The sequence below is a fragment of the Sphaerodactylus townsendi genome, linkage group LG03 (assembly GCF_021028975.2).
Source record: "Sphaerodactylus townsendi isolate TG3544 linkage group LG03, MPM_Stown_v2.3, whole genome shotgun sequence".
Lineage (NCBI taxonomy): Eukaryota > Metazoa > Chordata > Lepidosauria > Squamata > Sphaerodactylidae > Sphaerodactylus > Sphaerodactylus townsendi.
Window position 1 is genome coordinate 166,781,381 of NC_059427.1, and position 13,347 is coordinate 166,794,727.

Genomic DNA, 13,347 nt, shown 5'->3' on the forward strand with positions numbered 1-13,347 from the left:
AGCGCCAATGGGGCTGGGCGGGGCACATGGCCGGGCATTCGAGTGGCGGGGGGCATTCCTGGGCGGGGCTGTGGCAAGGACGCAGCCCCTGTGCCGGTCCTTGGGCGGGAAACAAATGCACGCAGGCGCAGGCTGCCACGCACGCCGGTGCACCTCCTGCTAGACTGCTTCAAGTTCTGCGCACTACTGCTGAGAGGAGGGGCGTATCCAAGGCAAAAATCACGTGGCAAAATCACCAATTAGTAACCCCCTCTCGGCACACACAAATCATTAGTAACCTACTCTCGGGAACCTGTGAGAACCTGCTGGATCCCACCTCTGGTTGCAACCATGGGCTTCCTTGGTGGTCTCACATCCAAAGACTAACCAAGGCCCACCCTGCTTAGCTTTTTAAATCTAATAAGATCTGGTTCGCCTGAGATAGCCAGGTCAGGGCTCTCAGTTGTTCTTGTGTGTGTATAAAGTGTCAATTGGCAGCTAACTCATGGCAACCCCATAAGGTTTTCAAGGCAAGACACCGACAAAGGTGGTTTGCCACTGCCTTTCTCTGCATAGTGACCCTAGACTTCCTTGGGGGTCTTCCACCTGAATACTAACCAGGGCCAAACCAACAGGTTAAAAGTAATTAAAAGGAGTAGTAGACGGCGTTGAATTAATTATCTTTATTCACAGGTTCATCTTTATCAATTTGTACATGATTCTAAGTGCATCCTTTCAAATAAAACTATCAAACTGTACAAAAAAAACCCTAAAGATATTTTTTAAAAGGGGGTGGCAAAACAGGGCGGTGGCTTCTCGGTGGTAAGAAACATGATGGAAACTCAATCATTTATAAATTCTTAAAAGCTGTGAGAATCCAAACAAATCTCTTTTGTTATCCTTTTTTCCCCCCTTAAAAAGCTGCAAAAATATAACCTGTAAATTACTGTCATTAGCAGCAACAAGATCCTTTAAAACCGGAACTTGGTTCACTGTGAAGATGTCTAGAAAAAAAGAAGAAGATGAAAAATGAATTAATTTTGTAAATAAAGTGCTGGAGGCAGAGGATTGGTGAGAAGCATTACTATTTAAGCGAGTCTATTGATGCTGACAGCGGAATGGAGTTATGTACAATGATGGGTGACCAGCAGTTTGATTGCCCCACCCTCCCCGACGCATGGAAGCGAAGCTTGGATGCCCAGAAAGCCGAAGCAGAAGGAACGGACACCAGAGAAAGCAGTGAATTGGCTATTTATGGCAGTGGGGCGCATAGCAACGGGAGCGCCTGGGCTGCAGCAAAGCTAGACGGGATTCTCTTGTTACAAAACAAGAAGCAGAAATGTTGAAGCGGTTACATTTTAAAAACAAACAAACAAACAAACAAACAAAAAAATCGCTCAGCGTTGCTAAGATCCCTGTATATTAAAGTTGATTTTCTTCCTGCCAGTCTCTCACCTCTGCAAGGTGGCATATTTGGCACTACGTTTTAGAAATGGATATATGTTTGGGCTGGTAATGCAGTTATTGCGACGACGCCTAATGCAGGCGGTGGGGTAGTAGCCGTTGGAGTCGACTTTGCACGCGCGCAAAGTGTCCGTCCCAGACCCTGTCTTCTGTGTCACTGCACCGTGGGGAAATCCTGCCCACAGTTTCTGTACATTTGCTGTCCCGCTATTTCTTGTCGGATGCAGTGTAAAGTGCTGCAGTCCCACCGGTAGTTCCTAAAAATCAAAGAGTAGAGTTGGTCGTGTCTCCAGGTACTGCAGGAGTTCTCAGTGGAAAATCAATCCAGAGAGGCCCGTGGGAGAGCTCAGCTCTTCGACGTGGGGCAAGGCCTGTTATTGCATGCCCTCTCAGGCGAACATCAGTCAAGGAAATGGCTACAGTGATAACCGATGTGGACAGTGCGATCCTGAAACACTGAAGCACCAGGAGAGAATTACTGTAAACTAAAGCTTCTTGGAATTCTTTTTGCTGTAATATTTCAGTCAGGTACGCTGGATACATCTCAGAAATAATTGTGCTCATATATCGTGGCTGAGGAGAACCAGGTATCCCTTCCTGGCTCCTGGCGCTTATTGGTGGCCAGAAGAGCTTTGCTCTATCACATCCTTTTCTGCTTTGCTTATTGCAGGCAACGGTCCTTGGCTTATGGATGGGCTGGAATACGTCTTCCTCAGGGACATGTCGTCAGTTTCCATTGTGAAGACGTTGGCTTCAATTTTTTCCAGGTCATCTGTCCCAGCCTTTATCTTCACGCACAGGAGGTTGATGTATGTCTCGTAGCGGCTTTTCTGCAGAGGATGTCAGAAATAAAAAGAAGCACCCGAGCATCAGCGGTGATCATAACAACAGAAAGATGCAAATGACGGATATTAATCTTCATGCCTTAAGGGAAACCCATAATCTGCACGCAAGGGGGAAAAAAACACAAATTTGCTCCAAGGAAGGCTAAGCTGTCAGTTTCTGTGGGCCCGCTGAGAGCATCTGACAGCAGCAATTTCTTAGTTGCAGATGGAATTTCCAGCTCTGGGCTGGGAAATACCTGGAGATTTAGGAGATAGAGGCCGAGGAGGGCGGGGCTTGGAGAGGGAAGGAACTTCTATGGTAAGGTGACCAGCCGTCCCGCTTTTGGCGGGACACTCACGCTTTTCCGCAATGTGTCCCGCGTGGTTTTAAAATTGTCCCGATTAGGCAATGCGCTCCTGCGGCCGCGTGCGCCTCCTGCGCTGCCGCACTGCCTTCTGGGGCGCTTCCCTGTTTCCCGCCCTGTCACACGCGGCCGCAGGAGTGCATTGCCTTTTGCGGCGCTCCCCGGTTTCCTGCCCTGTCACAGGGCGGGAAACAGGGAAGCGCCCCAGAAGGCAGTACGGCAACACAGGAGGCGCACACGGCCGCAGGAGCGCACTGCCTTTTGCGGCGCTCCCCGGTTGAAAGTAAAAATCTGGTCACCTTATTCTATGGGGTATAGTGGTATAAACACCTTCTAAAGTGGCCATTTTGTCCAGGTGTACAGATCTTGGTTGTAATCCCAGGAGATCTCCAGTCACCACCTGGAGGCTGGCAACCCTAATTGCACATATGAATGGGACCCTGAAAGGCGATGGTTGAAAGTAAGCAACGTCTGCATGTTTTAGCTGTGGGGCACAATATGCAATAGCCAGCCCCAAATCTTCATTCATATATTGTCGAAGGCTTTCACGGCCGGAATCACTGGGGTGCTGTGTAGTTTCTGGGCTGTATGGCCGTGTTCTAGCAGCATTCTCTCCTGACATTTCGCCTGCATCTGTGGCTGGCATCTTCAGAGGATCTGATGGTAGGAATGGAAAGCAAGTGGAGTACAGGAGTACAGTGTAGGAAAGGAAAGCAAGTGGAGTTCCTGCATCAGATCCTCTGAAGATGCCAGCTACAGATGCAGGCGAAACGTCAGGAGAGAATGCTGCTAAAACACGGCCATACAGCCCGGAAACCACACAGCACTTCATTCATATACTTCGTTCCTCCTATTAGTTACCTTTTCCACAGTCATAAAATTGGCAAACTGGGAATTCTAACAGGCATTTCGTTTGTGCAGACAAAACAAGCAGCACACAGGGCAGTGTTGCGAACGAAAAAGGCCTTCTAAGGAAGCATGAGCCTAAACTAGAGTCCAAAAGAAAGAGGGGTAAACCTGGGGAAAATGAACAAGCCTTTCCATACTCAACCCAGTAGATATAGCTGAAAAGCAAGTTTTTATTCAAGACACAAATGCTGAGTTCTGGTGTCATTTTGGAGAAACAGGTGTTTCAAAAATTGTTTTTGTTAATGTAGAAGGGCCCTCAGCCTGGCTTGGGTGGGAAAGGACTGGATAGAAATCTGGAAGGTAGGAAGGAAGGAAGGAAGGAAGGAAGGAAGGAAGGAAGGAAGGAAGGAAGGAAGGAAGGAAGGAAGGAAGGAAGGAAGGAATTTGAGTGAAAGTTTTAAAAGAAACCTGAAAGAGCAAAGGAGTACCAGTGAACATGTGCTCAAAAATAAACACACAAAAGCAAGAAAAACCCTTCTAAGTATAAAGTCAAGAGAAATTATTATATACGTCAGTGATGGTGAACCTTTTCGAGACCGAGTGCTCGAATTGCAACCCCAAACCTACTAATTTATCACAAAGTGCCAACACGGCAATTTAACCTGAATACAGAAGTTTTAGTTTAGAAAAAACAGTTGGCTCCGAGGCGTACGTTACTCAGGAGTAAGCTTGGTGGTAGTCGGTGGCTTTGCTTTGAAGCAACCGTTCAACTCTTCCAATGGGTGAATCACGACCCTAGGAGGGTTTACTCAGAAGCAAGTTCCACTGCCGGCAACTGAGCTTACTCCCAGGTAAAGGATCGCGCTTCAGTTCTTCCCATGAAAATCAGTGGGGTTTAACAGCTCTTAACAGGGCTACCTATACTGCTTCCCCAAAACTAGGTCTTAGGTTTAATGCTAATAATCGAGCCCAGCAGTTCCAGGCCAGCCTAGATGTGGTGGTGGTGGGGGGGGGGAACTCTGTTTGCACGTGCCCACAGAGAGGGCTCTGAGTGCCACCTCTGGCACCCGTGCCATAGGTTCGCCACCACTGATATACGTGAATGCTTCTCACTGGCTGATTATGCAGGAGCCCTGGTGCGGCAAACTTCCTTGTACCAATGTACAAGGAAGTTGCTGTGCGCCTTCTGCTCTTGCTCTCAGCTTTCCCCGTGGAAAACAAGAGCGTCTCAGGCACGTGCCTGATGTCGTGGCGAGGCAGAGAGGAGGCAAGCTCCCTCGTCCGTAACTAGCCACAGTATTATAAGACAATCAATGTGTGATAGAAAAATGACAGGAAGACTTTGACAACTATGGTAACTTTGACAACTATGGTAACTTCCGGGGGAGGGCGGTATAAAAGTAGAATAATAAATAAATAAATAAATAAATAAATAAATAAATAAATAAATAAATAAATAAATAAATAAATAAATAAACAAACAAACAAACAAACAAACAAACTTTGGTCTTCTGTTCTGCTTTAAAATACTTATATTTTGTTTTACGCATTCCTTAGTTTTGCTGCTGGAGATTTACTTCTAAATATGACCCAAATCTTTGGAGCTTGAAAATGCTGCTGGCCTTATTTGCTACCGAGCAAATTTGCTACCGAGCATAAAGCGTAGTCTGCAAATGCAATTCACATCAAGGCTTTGGTGTACAAGATCACTAAATGGGAAAAAAAGAAAATAACAAATCCCTTGTATGAACCACTGGTGGTTTCCCCGCTTACCCTCTGCTGCGCGCTTCTCTAAGCCAAATAGCATTAGAGGGTCCCTTGACACTCCCCACTACAGTGGCGGCGACAACGCAGCCGCCCCGATGCTGCCGCTCTTGCGCCCCTTCAGCGCACGTCATTCCTGGCGCTCCTCAAAATGGCGCCATTGATGACGGCATTAGGGAAGCTTAGGAGAATTACCGAAATGACGCACGCTGAGAGTAGTGCGCAGCAAGGGGTGGTCGATGGTCAGTGGGGAAACGACCACTGTCTGCTGGACTGAGGAACTTCGCAGAGTTTGGTCAGAGAACCTCAGGGACTGCATGGCATCTTCATTCCTGAAGTATTCTTCATTCGGTTGGGTGCTGTGTGGTTTCCGGGCTGTATGGCCATGTTCTAGCAGAATTCTCTCCTGATGTTTCACCTGCATCTGTGGCTGGCATCTTCAGAGGCTCTTCAGAAGATGCCAGCCACAGATGCAGGTGAAACGTCAGGGGAGAATGCTGCTAGAACCCGGCCATACAGCCCAGAAACCACACAGCACCCAAGTGATTCCGGCCGTGAAAGCCTTCGACAATACATATTCTTCATTCCTTGGCCAATGCCCACCTTTGGGGATATTTGCCTTCTCCTTTCAGAGTAAACTGGATGACAAATATGTATTGTCAAAGGCTTTCACAGCTGGATTCAACTGGTTCTGGTGGGTTTTCCGGGCTGAGTGGCCGTGGTCTGGTGGATCTTGTTCCTAATGTTTCGCCTGCGTCTCTGGCTGGCATCTTCAGAGGTGTATCACAGAGGGAAGTCTGTTACACACTGTGTCCTAGAAACGTTAGGAACAAGATCCACCAGACCACGGCCACACAGCCCGGAAAACCCATCAGAACCAACTGGACGAGAAATGGACTTGCAGATCAGCTCTCAGGGGAGCTACACCCTCGGAAGCAGGTTCGCCCCACTTCGGCAGAACCGGCTGTTGAAAATGGTGCTTGTAAACAACCAGTGGTTAAATTATTTGGATCCCACCACTGCTCTGAAGCCCGTTGACTTCAAAGGATTTCGAAGGGTGTAGCTCTTTTTACGAGTGCATCGTGAAACAAGTCGCATGTTCTGCATGTACAGAGTTTCATTTTATATTGTGACCCATTTTAGAACTTTGGATAAAAAGCAACATGTTTTAGAGGCTTCCGTGATACAGTAACTGACAATCATGATCCAACTTGGCAGTGTGCTTATCACTGTTTAAACATTACAATCCTCTTAGCAGTTGCTGGGGATGTGGAGCTCTGAATCTCTCTGCTGCCCCCATGGGAGGATCGAGAGACGGAAGGGAAAGCCCGTCCACATTGGAAAGGATCATGAAGTGTTGGCAGGGGCCGGGGACGTAGGAGACAGAGTGCCAGAAGTGCACTCTTGTCAAGTGGCTTGTAGCAGGAATAGGCTCTTGCTGACAGTGGAAACTGCTAGCTGATGTCAGCCATGTGTTGCCTTAAACGTTCCTTGCTTGAAGTCTTATGTCTCTGCATTTACCCCTAAGGGCCTGTTTTCCTTTTCCTCTTAGCTGATTCTTGGTGATTGTCAGTCATTCCCTCTGGAAGACTATTTTATTGTTGTTCTCAGAGGCGTATCTAGGGTGGGGCAAGGCCGTGCATGTGCCCTGGGCACTACCCCCCTTGAAGGGGGCGCCAGCCTGTGCCTTGCAGCCTCCAAGCAGCCACTGTTGAACTGCGCTGTGCTCAGTGTTGAACTGAACAGTCATTCTGCCAGGCTCCAGTTTTATACCACTGGCTCCGCCCAGAAGTATAAAGCCAGCAGTATAAAGAGCATGGAAGATGGTGTATAGTACTTCAAGGATTAATCAGGTTGAGAAGTACTGCTGGCGAACCTTTTCGAGACCGAGTGCCCAAATTGCAACCCAAAACCCTTTTATTTATCGCAAAGTGCCAACATGGCAATTTAACCTGAATACTGAGGTTTTAGTTGTAGATGTTGTGATGTGATGTCATCCCATGGGTCAGTTGGTTCAGGACTACCTTAACCTCTTATACAGTCTAGGGTTGCCAAATCTTCTGCTACAGCAGGCAAACCCAGTTCTCCAGATTAGAGTTCACCTGTTTTTAACCATTATACCTTGCTGGCTCTCAGGCCCTTCCTCTCTGATGGGAGCAATTTTAATGGAACTCCACTGGACAGAGGCACTATCTCATTCATAAGAGCATAAGAACATAAGAACTAGCCTGCTGGATCAGACCAGAGTCCATCTAGTCTACATTCTGCTACTCGCAGTGGCCCACCAGGTGCCTTTGGGAGCTCATGTGCAGGAGGTGAAAGCAATGGCCTTCTGCTGCTGCTCCTCCTGAGCACCTGGTCTGCTAAGGCATTTGCAATCTCAGAACAAGGAGGATCAAGATTGGTAGCCATAGATCGACTTCTCCTCCATAAATCTGTCCATTCATTCTCTGGTCTGCTGCTCTTCCCTCTCTCTGGAGAAATTGAACTTTTCCCATGGCTCGAGCAACCACTGTGCTCCCTTTGCTGCGTCCCCTGCTTGCTGGCGTTTACTCGCCCCGGTACAATTTCAAATTTAAAAATATCCTGTGCTGTGGGCACCTGGGCAAAAGGAAAAGGATGGATTGGCTTATGAAGCAGATCACACCTTGCAAACAAGGGCGGGGCATACACCTGAGGCTTATCAAAGAGAAATATGAGTGCAAAGGAAGTGTGGGAAAACCCAGGAAGTTCTGAAATCATCTAACTACTCTAGGCAATAACCCCGTCAGGAAGACAACTATACTGGGGGTCATCCAAAGCATGAGAAAGGTACTGATGAGTCCCATTACTACCACAGAATCAATACTGCAGTTAATAGCCTGAAATTCAGGCTCATTCCGCATGGGCCAAAAACAGCGGTGTGAAAGGGTTTAAATGGTGTAAAAGGGTTTAAAACGGTGTAAAAGGGTTTATACTGTTTTCACACTGTTTTTTCAACATATATTTTTAGCCCATCGCGGAATCAATACTCAGTTTTTAATAATTCCTGATAGATTTAAACCAGAATGTTGTGTTTTATGTTACTGAATCAAAATAAAATGTGGATGAATCACTGTATAGCCATGTCAGTGAAGGCCAAGTATAAAGAACACTAAGTATAGAGAACTGAGCGGTAATAGTGCTGATTAAGGACTATTATCTGCGCTTTGGGGGGATGTCTCCAAAAGTCCGCATTCCTCACCTCACCTGGCAGACTAATCTTTAACAGATACCCTGTTCTCTTATGCATAGCAGTAGCCATTCTTCTTGAGCTAGTAGACCGAGATAGATAAGGTAACAGTCTTCTTACAAGTGTGTTAAGAAGGAAACTCAGATTGCTTTTCTATTGGTTATAATTTGGTGCAGTATTGAGTTGTCATTGAATCATTGGTGAAAAGGTTTGGCAAGATCCTGACGTTTGTTTGCCTATAAATGCTTCTGCTGTTGTCTGTAAAGCTCTCGGCATCTTGAGCTTTCTTAGGAATAGATGTTTTCCTGGATCAGGATCAATCAATAAAGAAAAGGGTTTCTTCTCCAGTTGTTAATAGTGATTTAGACCGCTTCTTCGAACACGGCTAAAATTTGTAATTTCTCCATTATTATGTTGTGTTTTATGTAGTGCGTGATGTGTGATTAAGGTGTCAGAAACCCAGGTCCAAGTACGCAATTGCGCCATGGAGCTTGCTGGATGACCTTGGACCAGCCACATACTCTCAGCCCCGACTCATAAGAACATAAGAACATAAGAACATAAGAACTAGCCTGCTGGATCAGACCAGAGTCCATCCAGTCCAGCATTCTGCTACTCGCAGTGGCCCACCAGGTGCCCTTGGGAGCTCACATGCAGGATGCGAAAGCAATGGCCTTCTGCTGCTGCTGCTGCTCCTGAGCACCTGGTCTGCTAAGGCATTTGCAATCTCAGATCAAGGAGGATCAAGATTGGTAGCCATAGATTGACTTCTCCTCCATAAATCTGTCCAAGCCCTTTTTAAAGCTATCCAGGTTAGTGGCCATCACCACCTCCTGTGGCAGCATATTCCAAACACCAATCACACGTTGCGTGAAGAAGTGTTTCCTTTTATTAGTCCTAATTCTTCCCCCCAGCATTTTCAATGTATGCCCCCTGGTTCTAGTATTGTGAGAAAGAGAGAAAAATTTCTCTCTGTCAACATTTTCTACCCCATGCACAATTTTATAGGCTTCAATCATATCCCCCCTCAGACGTCTCCTCTCCAAACTAAAGAGTCCCAAACGCTGCAGCCTCTCCTCATAAGGAAGGTGCTCCAATCCTTCAATCATCACTCGTTGCCCTTCTCTGCACTTTTTTCTATCTCTTCGATATCCTTTTTGAGATGTGGCGACCAGGAGAACTGAACACAGTACTCCAAGTCTTGATTAGCACCACTGCTTTATACAAGGGCATGACAATGATCCTTGCAGTTTTATTATCCAACTCCTTTCCTAATTATCCCCAGCATAGAGTTTACCTTTTTCACAGCTGCCATGCATTGTGTTGACATTCCCATGGAACTATCAACTAAGGCAGCCCAAATCCCTTTCCTGGTCTGTGACTGATAGCTTTTTTGACCCCTGTAAGCGTGCATGTGAAGTTTGGATTTTTTGCCCCTATGTGCGGCACTTTACATTTAGCTACATTGAACTGCATTTGCCATTTCTTAGCCCACTCACCTAATTTATCCAAGGTCCACTTGGAGCTCTTCGCTTAATCCCTTGTGGTTCTTACCACCCTACATAATTTGGTATCATCTGCAAACTTAGCCACCACACTACCCACCCCTACTTCCAAGGTCATTTATGAATGGGTTAAAGAGCACTGGTCCCAAAACGGATCATGGGGGGCCACCACTCCATACATCTCTCGCTTGTGAGAACTTCCCATTTATACCCACCCTTCGTTTCCTGTTCCTCCAGCCGAGAGTTTTAATCCATAGGAGGACTTCCCCTCTTATTCCTTCATTGCTCAGTTTTCTCCAACAGTCTCTCTGAGTGAGGAACTTTAATCAGAAGCCTTTTGGAAATCCAAGTAGACAATGTCCACTGGTTCCCCCTTATCCACATGTCTGTTTACACCCTCAAAGAACTCTAATAAGTTTGTAAGACAGGACTTGCCTCTACAAAAGCCATGCTGACTCTTCCTCAGCAGGTCTTGCTTTTCTACATGTTTAATAATTTTTTACATCTTTAATGATAGATTCTACTAATTTACCAGGAACAGATGTCAAACTGACTGGCCTATGAATTTCCCTGGAGTCCCCCCGAGACCCTTTCTTAAAGATTTGATTGACGTGGCCATCTTCACGATGTACAAGGGATGGAGCCTGATTTCAGGGATGCAGTTGCATATTAATGTGAGAACATCCAGCAATTTCATGCTTGAGCTCTTTAAGAACTCTTGGGTGAATGCAATCTGGGCCAGGGGATTTGGTTACATTTAGTTTATCAATGGCTGCAAGAACTTCTTCCTTGTCTACCATTATCTTAGCTAGTTCCTCGGATTCACATCCTAAGAAGTTTGGTTCAGGTGTAGGGAATTTTCCTCACCTCCTCTTGAGTGAAGACAGATGCAAAAGAATTCGTCAGCTTCTCTGTAATCTCCCTGTCATCTTTTAGCACACCTTTTGTTCCTTCATCATCTAACGAATTTTCCGCTTCCCTAGCTGGCTTCCTGCTTTTGATGTACTTGAAGAACTGTTTGTTGCTAGTCTTGATGTTAAGCCATGCGTTCCTCATAATCCTTTTTTGCCTCACCCACAGCTGCTTCCTTCTCTTTTGCCACCATTTGTGTTCTCTCTGGTGTTCTTCATCAGTTAAGTTGGACTTCCATTTTCTAAAAGACATCTTTTTTTTCCTAATAATTTCCTCAGCCTCCCTTGTTAACCATGGTGGCTTTCTTTTGGACTGGGCGCTGCCTTTCCTAACCTGCGGAACACATTCCAGCTGAGCTTTTAAGACTGTGTTTTTAAATAACCTCCAAGCACCTTGGACATTTTTGACTCTCTTGATTTTCCCTTTCAGCTTCCTGCGCACTATCCCCCTCATCTTTGAGAAATTTCCCTTTCTGAAGGCGAATGTAACTACATTAGTAGTTGTCACTTGTTCGCATGCAGAGATACTGAATCTGACAGCATTGTGGTCGCTGTTCCCTATAGGCTCAACAACACTGACTTCCTGCACCAGGTCCTGGGTCCCACATAGAATTAGATCTAGGATCACCTCTCCCCTGGTTGGTTCCACAACCATCTGCTCTAAGCCACAGTCATTTAGCATGTAAATCCCGCTGGTATTTAAGAACATAAGAACATAAGAACGAGCCTGCTGGATCAGACCAGAGTCCATCTAGTCCAGCACTCTGCTACTCGCAGTGGCCCACCAGGTGCCTTTGGGAGCTCATGTGCAGGATGTGAAAGCAACAGCCTTCTGCGGCTGCTGCTCCTGAGCACCTGGTCTGTTAAGGCATTTGCAATCTCCGATCAAAGAGGATCAAGATTGGTAGCCATAGATTGACTTCTCCTCCATAAATCTGTCCAATCTCCTTTTAAAGCTATCCAGGTTAGTGGCCATCACCACCTCCTGTGGCAGCATATTCCAAACACCAATCACACGTTGCGTGAAGAAGTGTTTCCTTTTATTAGTCCTAATTCTTCCCCCCAGCATTTTCAATGTATGCCCCCTGGTTCTAGTATTGTGAGAAAGAGAGAAAAATGTCTCTCTGTCGACATTTTCTACCCCATGCATAATTGTATAGACTTCAATCATATCCCCCCTCTCCAAACTAAAGAGTCCCAAACGCTGCAGCCTCTCCTCATAAGGAAGGTGCTCCAATCCTTCAATCATCCTCATTGCCCTTCTCTGCACTTTTTCTATCTCTTCGATATCCTTTTTGAGATGTGTCCAGGGGAGGTTCCCAACCAGAAACACCAGGATTGTGAGGTGGAGGCAGGCAATAGCAATCCACACCTCAAACATCTCTTGCCATGAAAATTCTGTGGGGTTACCACAAGTCAGCAGTGACTCGGCAGCAAAAAAGCAGTGTTTGTTGTGTTTGTTGTAGTTTTGTGTCATGTGGTGTGGTTCTGCCTTAAAAATCTCTAGAGTTATCGCTACTGTGAATCAACTTGGCGGCAAATTGTTTTTATGACTGGTAGGTTTTGCCTTTTGCCTGGACTTCAAATTATTATAACGGATGCATAAAATTAAACAGGAGTCTGGTTTTGGGAAAGGTATCAGGTGACTCTGATCTGAAGGATTCTGACGGGATATTATGACAATATGGGAAACATGTGGAGCAATTCTAAGCAGGTCTACTCGGAAGGGAGTGCTAAGTTATGCAGCGGGGCTTTCTCTCGAGATGGCGTCCTTCAGATTGTCTTCAAATGCTGGAGTTGCGTGATTGATTGACAGCCGATCGATCCACTGACTGATCTACGCCGCTCTTCATCTCCAAGATGATTTGTCAGCTCGAAAATGGAAGAAGACTCACCTCAAATATTAAGTAATGCTCTTTCAAACGATATTCTTCAGCCTCTTTCGACTTGATGCCTTTCACTATGGGATGCAGCTTATGCTCAGTTAACTCGCTGGCAATCTGCCTCATTTTATTCTCGTGAGACTGCAGCTGTTCCTCCTGGAGAGAGAGGGATTTATTTTTATTTATTGAAAGCGTTTCCGTCCCGCCCGTCTGGAAAAAAAAAATAGCTCGAGGCAACTAATATGACGAATCTCTGCCAAAGGAGCCTTTGAAAGCGCCATTATCACTATTTTAGTCGTGTATTTACATAATTACACGGAGAGATGATTGCCTCTCTGATGATCAAATAAATCAGTTGAATGTGCGTTAGAGAAAGGAGCAATTTATTAGCAGGAAATGACCATTTTCTTGGGTGGGAAAGGGTTGAAACGGCTCCTGGCAAGTTTCCGAAAAGTCGGGGCAGAGCATGCCTTGTAGAGGAAACAGAAGGGATTTCGTTGGAGATTTGGGCGTTCCACCACCAGGCACGCTTCAAACATTCACATGTGTCCAAGGGAGGTTCCCAACCATTAGACCAGGGGTCTGCAACCTG

At 46.1% G+C, this 13,347-nt stretch overlaps 1 protein-coding gene across 2 annotated transcripts; it reads right to left on the reverse strand.

The window, feature by feature from the left end:
• Positions 1-647: 647 nt before the first annotated feature.
• On the reverse strand, positions 648-13,090 carry LOC125427801 (PH and SEC7 domain-containing protein 2-like). Of its 2 annotated transcripts, XR_007243762.1 has the most exons (3): positions 12,768-13,090; positions 1,435-2,273; positions 648-983 (listed from the first exon to the last, which is right to left on the reverse strand). XR_007243762.1 is itself a non-coding variant. In XM_048487355.1 (2 exons), exons 1-2 carry the CDS (start codon positions 12,879-12,881, stop codon positions 2,055-2,057), a joined length of 333 nt encoding a protein of 110 aa, XP_048343312.1. In that variant the 5' UTR covers positions 12,882-13,090; the 3' UTR covers positions 1,039-2,054. The 2 variants fall into 2 exon arrangements, 1 of the variants encoding a protein (XP_048343312.1); XM_048487355.1 differs by lacking the exon at positions 648-983 and having other exon boundaries at positions 1,039-2,273.
• Between the last annotated feature and the right edge of the window lie 257 nt (positions 13,091-13,347).

What these genes read in the sequence shown, in the direction of transcription:
- LOC125427801 (XM_048487355.1), bottom strand. Translation starts at nt 12,881, where the DNA reads ATGAGGCAGATTGCCAGCGAGTTAACTGAGCATAAGCTGCATCCCATA. An exon ending in AGCATTACTTAATATTTGAG is followed by an intron (nt 2,274 to 12,767) that starts GTGAGTCTTCTT and finishes CATCCTCTGCAG; the next exon opens with AAAAGCCGCTACGAGACATA.